At 46.5% G+C, this 13,595-nt stretch overlaps 1 protein-coding gene across 1 annotated transcript in view; it reads right to left on the bottom strand.

The window, feature by feature from the left end:
- Positions 1-9,736, bottom strand: part of LOC116523639 (adenylyl cyclase-associated protein 2-like) — a 45,771-nt gene extending 36,035 nt beyond the window's left edge. The window contains exons 1-2 of the mRNA XM_032238765.1: positions 9,506-9,736; positions 2,851-2,960 (exon numbers count right to left, since the gene is read on the bottom strand). Coding sequence (XP_032094656.1) covers positions 2,851-2,959 — 109 coding nt within the window. The 5' untranslated portion in view covers position 2,960; positions 9,506-9,736. The remainder of the gene's footprint in view (positions 1-2,850; positions 2,961-9,505) is intronic.
- Positions 9,737-13,595: the final 3,859 nt, after the last annotated feature.

Below are 13,595 nucleotides of genomic sequence, written 5' to 3'. Positions count from 1 at the left end.
ATTGGCTCTTTAAAAGGAGTGGCATTTGAAGGGGGGAGGAGCCAACTGTATAAGCTGTAACATTCAAAGTCATGGAGAGAGTATGCAGTACTAAATCTGGCAGTTAGCACCACGAATTATTTGGAATTAGCTGAACTGACCATCCTGGCTGGCCATAGAAGAAGCATCTGAGTGGGATAACATGCCCTGAGTCATAGCCGATGTCCTGTCCAGCATCAGAAGCAGTGACTTAAATGCACTGCTATCTTGAAGCAAAGGACCGAAGGAGGAGTTCCTTCAAGTGAACTCTACATGCATTCAAGTGTGAAGATTCCCATCCCAGAGATGAAGAGAAAGCAAAGCTGGGACATCCAAGTGTTAGCAAGTATCAGGAAAATGAACCATTGCTTCTTAAGGTGTCCTATTATCAGGCTAGGACCTTTGAGCATTAGCAAGAAATGGAATTGGAAGGATTGTCCAGATGCTTAATGCAAGTGAAGCGTGGACCTTTGAGGCTGCCCTGAATTAGTCATGGGAGAAAAGAGAGGCCCTACAGAGCATCACGAGCAGTGGGATTCCTTTTATGAATCTTTCAGGGTCCCTTCTTCCATTATCCTTCTAACCTTTGAAAGTCTTAATGTGGAAATAAAACAATAGAAAATTGTATAGAATATAGAATAGAATAGAGTGTGTGTGTGTGTGTGTGTATATTTAAAGTCACAACCCCTGGTATGCCCAAATATGGGAGGAGGTTCACTACTTCCATTCTCTGTCCATCGGCTCGTCATAAGAGACCATCCAGGCAGAAACCCAATATTTTTACTGTTGCCTTTGTTACATTTGTGTGTATTTGTGCCTTTATTTATTTATCAGCACACACACACACATATGGCCGTGACCTGACAATTGCGCGATAGATATATGCGCGCCGACAAAACCATGATGTCAAAATCGCGCCAACAAAATCACGATGACAAACACAATAAAATCTAAAAAAAAAAATAGGGTTAGGGTTATAACGTACATATGCACGATTTTGTCATTGCGCATTTGTCATCGCGCTATTGTCAAAAATCAATTAGCGGTTTTGATGTCGTGGTTTTGTCGCCGCGCATATGTCTATCGCGCATGTCGGTGAACCCTATATGTGTGTGTGTTTGTGTGTGTGTGTGTATGTATGTGTGTGTGTATGTATATATATCTATATTCTTTTTAAATTATGCGATTGCCAGCTTTTGATAAAGAGGAATAGCCATCTCAGCAGCAGGGAATTTCAGTTTGCAGTTGCAGTGGGTGGAGGGAATTCTCCCTACACAGTCCTGCTTTTATCTTCCTTAGCCTTAGCAGAAAAAGATGTGACAAATTGGTCTTGGGTATAGAAGCTATAAGGCCCTGAAGCAGAAGCCTCTATTTTCAGCAAAAATGAAGTCCAAGAAAATATCCACAATGAAAGTCTAATAAACGTAAGTAACAAAAACCACACCTGGGCACTCTATACTGCCCTAGCACACGACTGTTGGTTGGTTTTCATCTGTATAGATGACACTAGATTGGAGGAGAAGGAATGACAAGTCAACTAACAACTGTTACCCTGAAGCAAAGCCACACTGAACTGTATGCGGGCAACAACATTAATTGCCCCTGAGGCGAAGGCAAGGCAGATGTAATCAGCTGATTACTACTGATATACTTTTCTCCTAACTCAGGGATGGGAGGAAAGCCCCTTTACTGCTGACACTATGAAAAGCTTTATTTTGAATTTCTACGATCCACAAATCGAGGCACCAAAGCATGAATATTTGTTATTGAATGGAATTGAATGGAATTTATTAAATTTCTATGCCGCCCTTTTCCCCGAAGGGGACTCAGGGCGGCTCACAACTCAAGTCAAAGGGGAAGGGTACAAATAAGGAATAAAAAAGACAGACAAAACAATACCATAGTTTAAAAGCACTCAACAACCATACCATTCGAGGGGGGGACAAGACTCATTAGCCCCAGGCCTGTCGGAATAGCCAGGTTTTAAGGGCTTTGCGGAAGGCCTGGAGGGTGGTGAGGGTTCGAATCTCCACGGGGAGCTCGTTCCAGAGGGCCGGAGCAGCCACAGAGAAGGCCCTCCTCCGGGTGGTTGCCAGACGGCATTGGCCAGCGGATGGAATACGGAGGAGGCCTAATCTGTGGGATCTAATCGGTCTATTGGAGGTGATCGGCAGCAGGCGGTCTCTCAAGTACCCAGGTCCAATGAAGTATTACAGTACTGTAAAGCTAAAAGAGCTGATTGCATTGTAATCTATCACTTGCAGGATCAGGATCATTGGATCAGTAGTTCATTAGCTGTGTTTTTTTTCTCTTAAGTTATCATATAGCTCTGATGAGCTTCTTGAGATGCACTACAGAAATGCAACGGAAAAGAAATCCAGTGGAAAACAGTATGCAAAAAAAACGAATAAAAATAATGCTTAAACTACTTTTAGTGACCCCAGCACATTTTTAATGTGCTGTCAAAATTTAGTAAACTGAAAAATAATCTTGTAGAAAAATAGGCATTTTCGTTTTTGCAATGCAAATCTTTTCTGCTATTTTTTTGTTCTACTGGATAGTAAATTATTTGTAGCAATCGAAACACTAATGTTGAAATATGGAAAGAAATTTAAAACATCAATAATGTGGCTAATAGATGAATTACAAATCTTTTCTGCAGACCATAAAATTATTACAATGAAACATTAATATTCCTCATAGGTAATTTAAAAATATGATGAAAGTGATTGATTATCTTTTAGCTTTCTTTGGGAAATGTTACCACCACACGACATTTAATTGTTCACTTTTCAACCTACCAAATATGTTTCTGAAACAATAAAATCATACCTCCGTTGACTCCATTAATGGCTCCAGAAGTTCTATGTGATTCTGATAACAATGATTCAAGCTTAATTACAGCTTTTTCCAATCTTTCTATCAAGGCCACCTCTGCCATTCTGAAAAAAATAAAGAGATACACATAATACTAGCTGTTGTATGAGGTGTGGATTTTAGAGAACCATTTAATTATATGTTTACACACAGAGACACACACATACACAACTCTTATTACTTTTACAGGTAACTCAAGGTGGTGAACACATTTGAGACACCTTCCTCCTATTTTCCCCACAATAATAATGCTGTGGGGCAAGTTGAGAGAGTTGTGGGCCCAAGGTCCCTATGCAGTGGTGGGTTTCAAAAAATTTTGGAACCTCTTCTGTAGGTGTGGCCTGCTTTCCGGCTCCACTGGTGGAACCTCTTCTAACCGGTTCGGTAGATTTGACGAACCGGTTCTACCGAATAGGTGCGAACTGGTAGGAACCCACCTCTGTCCCTATGCCAGCTTTCATGGCTAAGGCAGGTCTTGAAGTCATAGTCTCTTTCTTTCTAGCCTGGTGCCTTAACCACTAGACCAAACTTAGTTAATTTTCTGGATGTGAATACCTCTTCCAAACACAGGGCTATCTGTAGTGCCAATCACTGGCTTCAAAATGCCATACATGATGAGGCAATCAGAACCTTGTCTAGAATAGAATGGAATGGAATCTGGAAGGGACGTTGGAGATCTTCTAGTTTAGCCCAAGCAAGAGAACTTATACAATCTCAGACAAGTGACTGTCCAGTCTCTTCTTAAAAACCTCCAGTGACGGAACATCCATGATTTCTGAAGGGAAACTGTTCCACTGGTTAATTGTCCTCACTATTAGAAAGTTTCTCCTTAATTTCAGGTTGCTTCTCTCTTTGATCAATTTCCAACCATTATTTCTTGTCCTGCCCTCTGGTGATTTGGAGAATAATTTGACCCCCTCTTTTTCGTGGCAGCCCCTCAAATACTGAAATGCTGCTATCATGTCACCCCTAATTCTTCTTTTCTTTAGATTAGCCAGACCCAAAATCTGCAGCTGTTCTTCATATGGTTTAGTCTCCAGGCCTTTGATCATCTTAGTTGCTCTTCTTTGAACTTTTCCCAAAGTCTCAACATCTTTTTTGTAGTATAGTGACCAAAAGTGGTTGCAGTATTCCAGCTGTGGTCTTACTAGGGTTTTGTAACGCTGCATTAAAATTTAAAAGTGCACTGCATGCATTGTACACATGTAAAAAGGGGTGGGGCTAAATCACCCAGCCGCACCCCAACCCTCTGAAACCAGAGACCATCCCTACGGATGGCCTTTCACAAGGAAGTGAATAAGTGTTGCCAAATCACATCTTTTTTCTTTTTAAATTGACATTTCAAGTCAGTTAGCATCTTAGCAGTAGAACACAAGGAGAAAATATCCAGTCTTGACTAAATTCCACAATTGAAGTTTTTGCCTTGATTAAACTGTTTTTAAAATCACACTACATGTGTTAACCACCTCGAGAATTCAACAAAGTCTGTGAGATCTTCCAACAATTTAGCTAATAACTACTGTAAATAAGGTAATTATCACTACTTGCAATTTTTGCATTTCCTTTTCTTGTGATTTCACTGTTTACAATCAGTTTTCACTGAAAGATAGAAGGTTCCCCAAATTTGCAGTGAAAGCTGGAGACACCTCAAAAGTATTCTTTTTGGCTGTAATATGTATTAGATATTATTTATATTATAGGTAAATCCTGATTTAACAACAGGAATTGTGACTGGAATTATGGTAATAAATTGTTCCAGTCATAACTCGAGGTAAGTAATCACCAGTCTTTACAATGGTCACTAACTGAATGCAGGAGTTATTATGCAAATCCCTATAAGCATTTTTAACCTTGTCTTATACTTTCATCAAATGCTAGAAACCCAAGGATATTTTTAAAATAATGCCTAAAGTCTATGAGATCTTTTCAAGTTCACAAGACGTGCCTATTCAACTCACTGAGAAAGTATTTCCTTGTAACTAAATCATTCCTTAACAATAGCAAGAAACAGTAAGGTAGGCTTATAATATATCTCACAATTTTGATGGGATAGGAGTCTCTTCCTGTTAAAAAGTCTTAAGATTAAAGTCTGGACATCCCTGCTTTAGAATACCAAATACTGGATAACATAGGAAGGAGGGAAGGAGGGAAGGAAGATTTTTTCACATGTGGATATAATATCTTTTGATGCTGCAACAACCAGAGTATTTTGAAAAAATAACTGACTTAAAGTTACCAAGGCAACTGTTCTTCTAATTATCCATATAACATTTAATGCTGCTTTTTTGAATCATCATGCACAGATGCTTATTTTTTTCTTTTATTTTCTCTTTGCAGCCAATAAAATGTAACATTTTAAGTATTCCCTCTATCAATAGTTATATAAAGTACAGAGGACCTCTTTTGCCATGCGCTAAGATAAGCCTAATCAAATATTCTAAAGTGCTTGAAATCCAATTAATTAATGCCACAAATCCAATTACTGGAAGGAAACAAAAGTTGTTAATATCCAATGACAGCATGTATTCCAGTGTATCATTCAGTCACTCATGACATTGGTATGCCACCTGACTCTTGACAACCCTAGGAGATTTGTATCATAGTTAATAGAACTGAATGAATCAAAGAAGAATGAATGGCAAATATCCATAATGTCTACTATTCCAGTGGTCCCCAACCTTTTTATCGCTGCGGACCAGTCAGCCTTTGATAATTTTACCGTGGCCCGCTGAGCGCGCGCAGGGGTGGGGGGGCGAAAATGGGGGAATACAAACATACTTTTTAAATCCACCTTCCCAATTCAACACCTGAATCATATCCCACCTTCCATTTTGTATGTAGATTTTAAGGAATAAACAGCTGAATTAATCAAGGTCAAAGATAAAAAGAGCAAGGGCAAAATTAAATAAGCCAGAGGATAGCAATGTAAAAAGAATACAGTATTAAGCCCATTCACTCTATCTAAGCCCCCCCACCTCACAAGGTTGTGGTGGGGGAAATAGGGGGTGGGAGTATTAGGTATCTTCACTACGATATATAAAAGGAGATACTATCTTAAATAACAAAGTGGGCCCCCACCTCCAAAATATACTAAAAGAAAAAAGATTCCATGTGCTCAACTAATTTTTTTTTAAATCATCACTATATTATGGACTACAGACATATATATATATATATATATATATATATATATATATATATATATATATATATATATATATATACACACACACACACACACATATATATACATACATGCATATATACATACCGTACGTACGTACGTATATATATATAATGTCCAAATAACAGGAAAAGCGCTTCAAGGACCAAAGTATATTCCTTTTTTGCAGCCTTAAGAGAACTCTCGTTTTTTGAGGCTCAGAACCAGGCATTCTCATGGGCTGCAAAAAGGAAACACGACCCGGGAGCGCAGCCTCCAAGAGTGCATATCGCCAATAACTACGCGTGGGGGGAAAGGAAATGTGTTTTGTGAGGAAGAGAAAGAGCGCGCTTCACCGATGCCCGTTGGCGAAATTTTGGAAGAGAGGCAAGAGACTTCAGGCACCGAGCCCCCACCCACAACTGGAGCGGGCGGGAGGCAGGGAAGGGGTGGGCAAGACCGCCGTTTTTCCACTGTGCGCTGCAATAGCGGCAGCGGCGGCCTGAATCTGGCGCCAAAATCGCGCACCCCCCATCTCCCCTCAAAAGACCCCCCCCGCCCTCGGCTGCCCGACGTTCTCGCTCTCTCTCTCTCTCTACCTCTCCCGCCGTTCCTTCTCACAAGCCAAGGCCGGGCGGGAAAAAGAAGAGAGCAGCCTCCAAGGGCTCCGCTTCCAACGCATGGTCCGCCCCCTCCTCGCCTCGCTTCCAGGCGAGCCGACTGAGGCGAGAAAGGAGAAAGAGGCGGAGGCGTTCACTGAGGGGACGGCTGACTCGGGGAGGGGGCGGAGGTGGTGTAGTAGCGGGGGATTCTTCCTCCTCGCCTCACTTGCTCCTGTGCTTCCGCGCAGCTCCCCCCCTCCGGCGACGGCACTGCATGAGTGAAGTCGGCCGTTGCATGGCCCCCGGCCGCTGCGCGGCCCAGTGCCAGGTACTCCGCGGCCCGGCACCGGTCCGCGGACCGGGGGTTGGGGATCACTGTACTATTCCATTCAGAATTCAGATAAATGTAAAAATGTATGTGTAAGACTATTTTGAAAGATAATAGAAAAATTTCTTACCAGTACTTATTCTATGTAAGCTACTGTCAATGGCCAGAATTTTAACTAAAAAAAGCTTTCTATGTTTCGATATATACCAAAAGTGTTTGGTTAATCATAGCAATTGAGATGACCACAATTGAACCCAAAATTTCTGTTGTTAAGTGAGATATTTCTTAAGTGAATTTTGCCCCATTTTACGATTTTTCTTGCCACAGTTATTAAGTGAATAACTACAGTTGATAAATGTGTAACCCTGGTGTTAAATGAAACTGGCTTGCCCATTGACTTTGCTTGTCAGAAGGTCACAAAAAGGGGATCACATGACCTTATGACACAGCAACAATCATAAATACGAAGCAGCTGCCAAGCATCTGAATTTGGATCACGTGATTATGGGGATGCTGCAAAGATCGTAACTGAAAAACTGTTCTAAGTCACATTTTTCAATGCTGTTGTAACTTTGGACTTTGAACTGTTCTAAGTCGAGGATTATCTGTACAGAGAAGAAGAATTAAGTTTTTAATAAAACCATGCAGATGATGATGATGTTATTTGCAAGCAAACAGACAAGCTCAGAGAACACAAAGGACTGTACACAGATAATTTCATTGAAAAAAAAATGTTCTACATACTAGTAAGAGAGATAAAGCAGTTCTTGAGGCAAGTGTAACTCCTGGTGGTTTTACAGATACGCCCATGCACTTTTCTTAATAATGGCACAATCCCACTTTTTATCTTTGGAAATTGAAATAATTCTGGATACTCTATTAAAATGACTGAAGCACGGAACAGTACTGTTTTATTACATTAGCTCTCAAATACAGCACACAGTCCACATGCAAACTAATTTATCCTTATTTGGGAATAATTGTCATTGCAAATTGCTAACCTAGTTTTACATTTCAATATACTGTACACTCCTAGGTCCGGGCTGCTTTTTAATTCTGGAATAAGCTATTTTCTAAACATTTAATGCTAACCCACATCAGGCTAAATTCCATGCGTGACCCGTCAAAACCGCGGTCCACTAAAGCGCGCCTGATCAAAGCGCGTACCTGACGTCATCAGCAGCGCGACAAATAAAATTAAAAATAAATTAAATTAAAATTAAAATAAATTAAAGCAAGCCGATTCACGTAAAGGTAAGGGTTAGGTTTAGGGTTAGGGTTAGGTTAAGGGTTAGGTTTAGGGTTACGTTAAGCGTTAGGTTTAGGGTTAGGTTAAGGGTTAGCGTTAGGTTTAGCGTTAGGTTAAGGGTTAGGTTTAGGTTTAGGTTTAGGGTTAGGTTTAGGGTTAGGTTTGGGGGGGGTTAGGTTTAGATTTACGCTTTAATTTTAAGTTTACCGCTCACAGCGTGCTGTTTTCGTCGCGCTGTGATGACATCACGTACGCGCTTTCGTCGAGCGCTTTAGTCTACCGCGGTTTTGTGGTGGAACCAATTCCATGGAAGCATCCCCTCTTGATTTGATGACTCTGAATCTCAAGGGCTTTTTTATTTATTTAATGTGCACCCTTTTGGAGTGATTCATAGCATACCAAAAGTCTTAGGTTGTCGTTCTTAAAAAGAGAGAGATCACAGAAGCAGGAATAGGTAGGAGGTTGTCATACAAAATGTATATAGAGAGACACAGGTGTAGCTCATCCGGAAACAAGCATTTAAAAACAAAAAGAATTGTTCATGAAAGCAAAATGATTATTAGGCCCCCTTTCTTTTTTTCCCCTGATGACCCGGGGAAGGAGGGGGGGCGATCAGTTTCCACCCAGGGTTGCTTTCTCTAAATAGGGGGGGCTTCTCGCAATGCCGCCAACTCAAAAAGGAGATGACATCCCACCAGGTGGAAAGTACAGGTAGATTTAAGAGGCTGCGAGTTCAGCATGTCACACAGCGGGCGCCGTGCCGCATTGGTGCCGTAGCGGAGCCCGCGCACCGAATTTTCACCCCCCTCCCGCAAATCCCATGCCGAAAAAGGGGGTGAAAATGTGCCTCTCCCGCCCAGACACCTGCAGCAGACCCCGCCCGGCCCCCGCTCTTGCTGCAGGCCCCTGCCCCAAATGGGCGGGGAGAGGCAGGCAGGCAGGCAAGCAATGCAGCAGCAGCAGCAGGAAGGCCGACCCAGATTGCTTTTCTAGACCGCAGAAGTGCCCGTTCCTGTATCAATCCTGGCCAAGCGGAGCCGGGTCTCCAACACTCCATGCAGAGGCGCGCACATGCACACGCACATGCACACGCGGGAAAGGCCCCTCTGCACAGTTGTCGCTCGTTGCCAAGCGTCCCCCCCCCCCCTGCCTGTCCAAAACGCATCCTTCCAACCCACCCACCACCCCTATGCCCGGCCTTGCCCTGCCCTGCCCCAAAGCCTCGAGCTGCTTCGCCCCCTTCCCGCCGCCGGCAGCTCTTGCATTACCTGCTTGGATGAGCCGCGGCGCGTCTTTCTCCTCTCTCTCTCCAAAAAGCCACGAAACTCCGTAGGCGCTTCCCCTTCCTCGGTAGGAAGCGGTGTCTCACGCACACACACAACAAAAAGAAGCCCAAAAACGACGGGGTGGGTGGGTGGGTGCTGCAGCCCGGGGAGATCCCGGCAACACCAAATAAAGCCAAGTCCAGCGGGAGAGCGCGAAGAGGGTGGCGGCGGCGGAGGAGGAGGAGGAGGGAGGGGAAAAAAAGCACGAGGAGGTGGGGGGTGTGGAAATGTACCGAGCGGGAGGCGTGTGCGTGACGGGTTTCCCAGCGGCGGCGGCGGCTTTGCTAAGACACTGAAAGGAACTGGAGGGTAGGAAGCCCCTTAGGCCCAGGCCTCAGGGAAAGGCCTCGCCAGGGAAGAGGTAGGGGAGAACAGATGCTGGGGAAACCATTGTGGCTTCATGAAAGGAGCGGGGAAAGTTTGCCACCCCTTCCTTCCAGCTGTGTGAGGTCTCATAGGACCTGCTGGCCTCCCCCCCCCCCCCAAATTCCCAGGCAAGGCCAGATTAAAAGTGCCACAAAGGAGAAAGTGGGGTGCAGAAATCTGCTGCTTTGGGCAATTAAAGCTGTTATATACTCAAGTCATTCTTTGGGGAAACATTCTTGGAGCAACCTTTCCAAGGGAACTTATAAATAAGAATGCGATGGGTGCAACTATGATGGAAACTATGCTGGTTAGAAAGTGTGGGGGTGCACTGCACTGCACATCTGGAGGGTGCCAGCATTGGGAAGGCTGCACTGCACATCTGGAGGGCACCAGCATTGGGAAGGCTGCCGTGGGCGACGCACTGCACATCTGGAGGGTGCCAGCATTGGGAAGGCTGCTGTGGGCGCCGCACTGCACATCTGGAGGGTGCCAGCATTGGGAAGGCTGCTGTGTGCACTGCACATCTGGAGGGTGCCAGCATTGGGAAGGCTGCTGTGGTGCCATCCGTGGCCACAAGGGTTGCGCATCACAGTTTCCTTGAAAGTTGCATAACGCTTTCGTCAATCTGTTCCTTTTTCCTGAATCCATCACTTTAATGAATGATGGGTCAATATTTTTAGAATTTTTTTTAGAATTTTATTAGAATTTGTAGGCCGCCCTTTTCCCTGAGGGGACTCAGGGCGGCTCACACAAAAACTGGGAAGGGGAAATACAGACATTAGGACAAACATGTAATAAAATAGCAAGCAACATACATTCCTCATTCGGGAGGGGTAACTATCCTATCCCCAGGCCTGACGGGCGAGCCAGTTCTTCAAGGCTATGCGGAAGGCTTGGACGGTGGAGAGGGTACGAATCTCCACGGGGAGCTCGTTCCAAAGGGTCGGGGCTACTGCTGAGAAGGCCCTCCTCCTTGTAGTTGCCAGCCGACATTGGCTGGCCGATGGAATACGGAGGAGGCCTAATCTATGGGATCTTATCGGTCGCAGGGATGTAATTGGCAGAAGGCGGTCTCTCAAGTATCCAGATCCACTGCCATGTAGGGCTTTATGGGTGATTAATAGCACCTTGAAGCGCATCCGGAGATCAACAGGTAGCCAGCGCAGCTCGCGGAGGATAGGTGTAATGCGGGTGAATCGGGGTGCACCCGCGATCACTCGCGCGGCTGCATTCTGCACTAGCTGAAGTCGCCGGATGCTCCTCAAGGGCAGCCCCATGTAGAGCACATTGCAGTATTCCAGCCTAGAGGTCACAAGGGCCCGAGTGACTGTTGTGAGAGCCTCCCGATTCAGGTAGGGTCGCAACTGGCGCACCAGGCGAACCTGGGCGAATGCCCCCCTGGTCACAGCCGTCAAGTGGTGGTCAAATGACAGCTGTGGATCCAGGAGGACTCCCAAGTTGCGAACCCTCTCTGAGGGGTATAAAATTTGATCCCCCAGCCTGAGTGGTGGAATAGTAGCCAAATCTTTGGGAGGGAAACACAACAGCCACTCGGTCTTTTCTGGGTTGAGCACAAGCTTGTTAACCCTCATCCAGTCCATAACGGCCTCAAGGCCCCGGCTCATCACGTCTGCCGCTTCATTGAGTTGGCACGGGGCGGACAGATACAATTGAGTATCGTCTGCATATTGATGGTATCTAATCCCGTGCCTGCGGATGATCTCTCCCAGCGGTTTCATGTAGATGTTGAATAGTAGGGGGGATAAGACCGAGCCCTGAGGCACCCCATAATTTAGGGGCCTAGGGGACGATCTCTGCCCCCCCACTAACACCGACTGTGACCTGTCCGAGAGGTAGGAGGAGAACCACCGTAGCACGGTGCCTCCCACTCCCACCTCCCGCAGTCGTCGCAGAAGGATACCATGGTCGATGGTATCGAAAGCCGCTGAGAGGTCAAGGAGGACCAGGATGGAGGAACGTCCTTCATCTCTGGCTCTCCAGAGATCATCCGTCAATGCGACCAAAGCGGTTTCTGTGCTGTAACCGGGCCTGAAGCCTGACTGGAAGGGGTCTAGGTAGTTTGCTTCCTCCAAGGACCGTTGGAGCTGGAAGGCCACCACCTTCTCAACAACCTTCCCCAGAAAGGGAAGGTTGGAGACTGGACGATAGCTATTAAGAACAGCTGGATCCAAGGATGGTTTCTTCAGGAGGGGTCTCACCACCGCCGCTTTCAGTGTGGCGGGGAAGTTCCCCTCCCGAAGGGAGGCGGTTACAACCGCCTGGATCCAGCCTCGTGTCACCTCACTGCAGTTAGTAACCAGCCATGAGGGACACGGATCCAGGACGCAGGTGGAGGTACTTACAGCTCTCATGGCCTTGTCCACATCCCCGGGGGTAACGTCCTGAAACTCAACCCAGAGCTGTTCTACTTGGTCCCCTTGCGCCTCGGCTGGAACTGCAGGGGTGGAGTCCAAGTCCGACCGAAACCGAGCAATTTTGTCCGCTAAGAATTGGGCATATTCTTCAGCTCTGCCCTGCAAGGGTTCCCCCGCCTCCCTTTTGTTCAATAGGGAGCGGGTTATCCTAAACAGGGCGGCTGGACGGGACTCAGCGGATGCTACCAGGGTGGCTATGTGCGATCTTTTTGCTGCCCTAAGTGCCCTGGTGTATTCCCTGGTGCAGGTGGTTACCATTGCCCGGTTCGATTCGGACTTATCGGACCTCCAACGGTGCTCTAGGCATCTCCTCCGGCGCTTCATCTCCCGGAGTTCCTCGGTAAACCAAGGAGGTCTCCGGGATCCGCCGCCTCGGAGGAGCCGCAGTGGCGCAATCCGGTCGAGGGCCTCCGACGCTGCCGAGTGCCACGCAGCAGCCAGAGTCTCCACCGGACTGTGGGCGAAAGTGTCAGGAATAACCCCAAGCTCTGTCTGGAACCTTGACGGTTCCATAAGACGCCTGGGGCGGAACCACCTGGTCGGTTCCTCCTCCCTACAGTGGGGGTTTGGCCTCCGGAAGTCGAGCCTCAGTAGGCAATGGTCTGACCACGACAGGGGTATGATGTCACTCCCCCTCAGACCAAGATCACAAATCCACTGCTCCGAGAGAAATACGAGGTCAAGCATGTGTCCCGCTGAATGGGTTGGGCCCCGAATTACTTGGGTCAAGCCCATGGCTGTCATGGAAGCCATGAACTCCTGCGCCCCATCAGAGTTTTCACCGAGCGACGGCAAATTAAAGTCCCCCAGGACCATCAACCTAGGGAACTCAATTGCCAGCTCGGCTACCGACTCGAGGAGCGAGGGGAGGGCTGCTGCAACGCTGTTGGGAGGCAGGTACGTTAGCAGCAGACCCACTTGACCCTTGAGGTCCAACTTTAACAGCAAAGACTCACACCCGACAATCTCCGGAGCAGGGACCCTACGAGGAACTAACGACTCTCGGATAACAGCGGCCACACCCCCACCCCTTCCCTGGGCTCTCGGCTGATGCAGCACCTGAAATCCTTCTGGGCACAGCTCTACAAGGGGGACTCCTCCCTCTGGGCCCAGCCAGGTTTCAGTAATACATGCCAGGTCTGCCCTCTCGTCTAAAATTAAGTCCCGGACGAGAGGAGCTTTATGTACAACAGACCTGGCATTTAGCGACAACAGCCTGAGACCAGGGTCCT

Source organism: Thamnophis elegans, unplaced genomic scaffold (genome assembly GCF_009769535.1).
Source record: "Thamnophis elegans isolate rThaEle1 unplaced genomic scaffold, rThaEle1.pri scaffold_76_arrow_ctg1, whole genome shotgun sequence".
In the NCBI taxonomy this organism is placed as follows: domain Eukaryota; kingdom Metazoa; phylum Chordata; class Lepidosauria; order Squamata; family Colubridae; genus Thamnophis; species Thamnophis elegans.
This window is presented reverse-complemented; position numbering and strand designations above follow the sequence as displayed.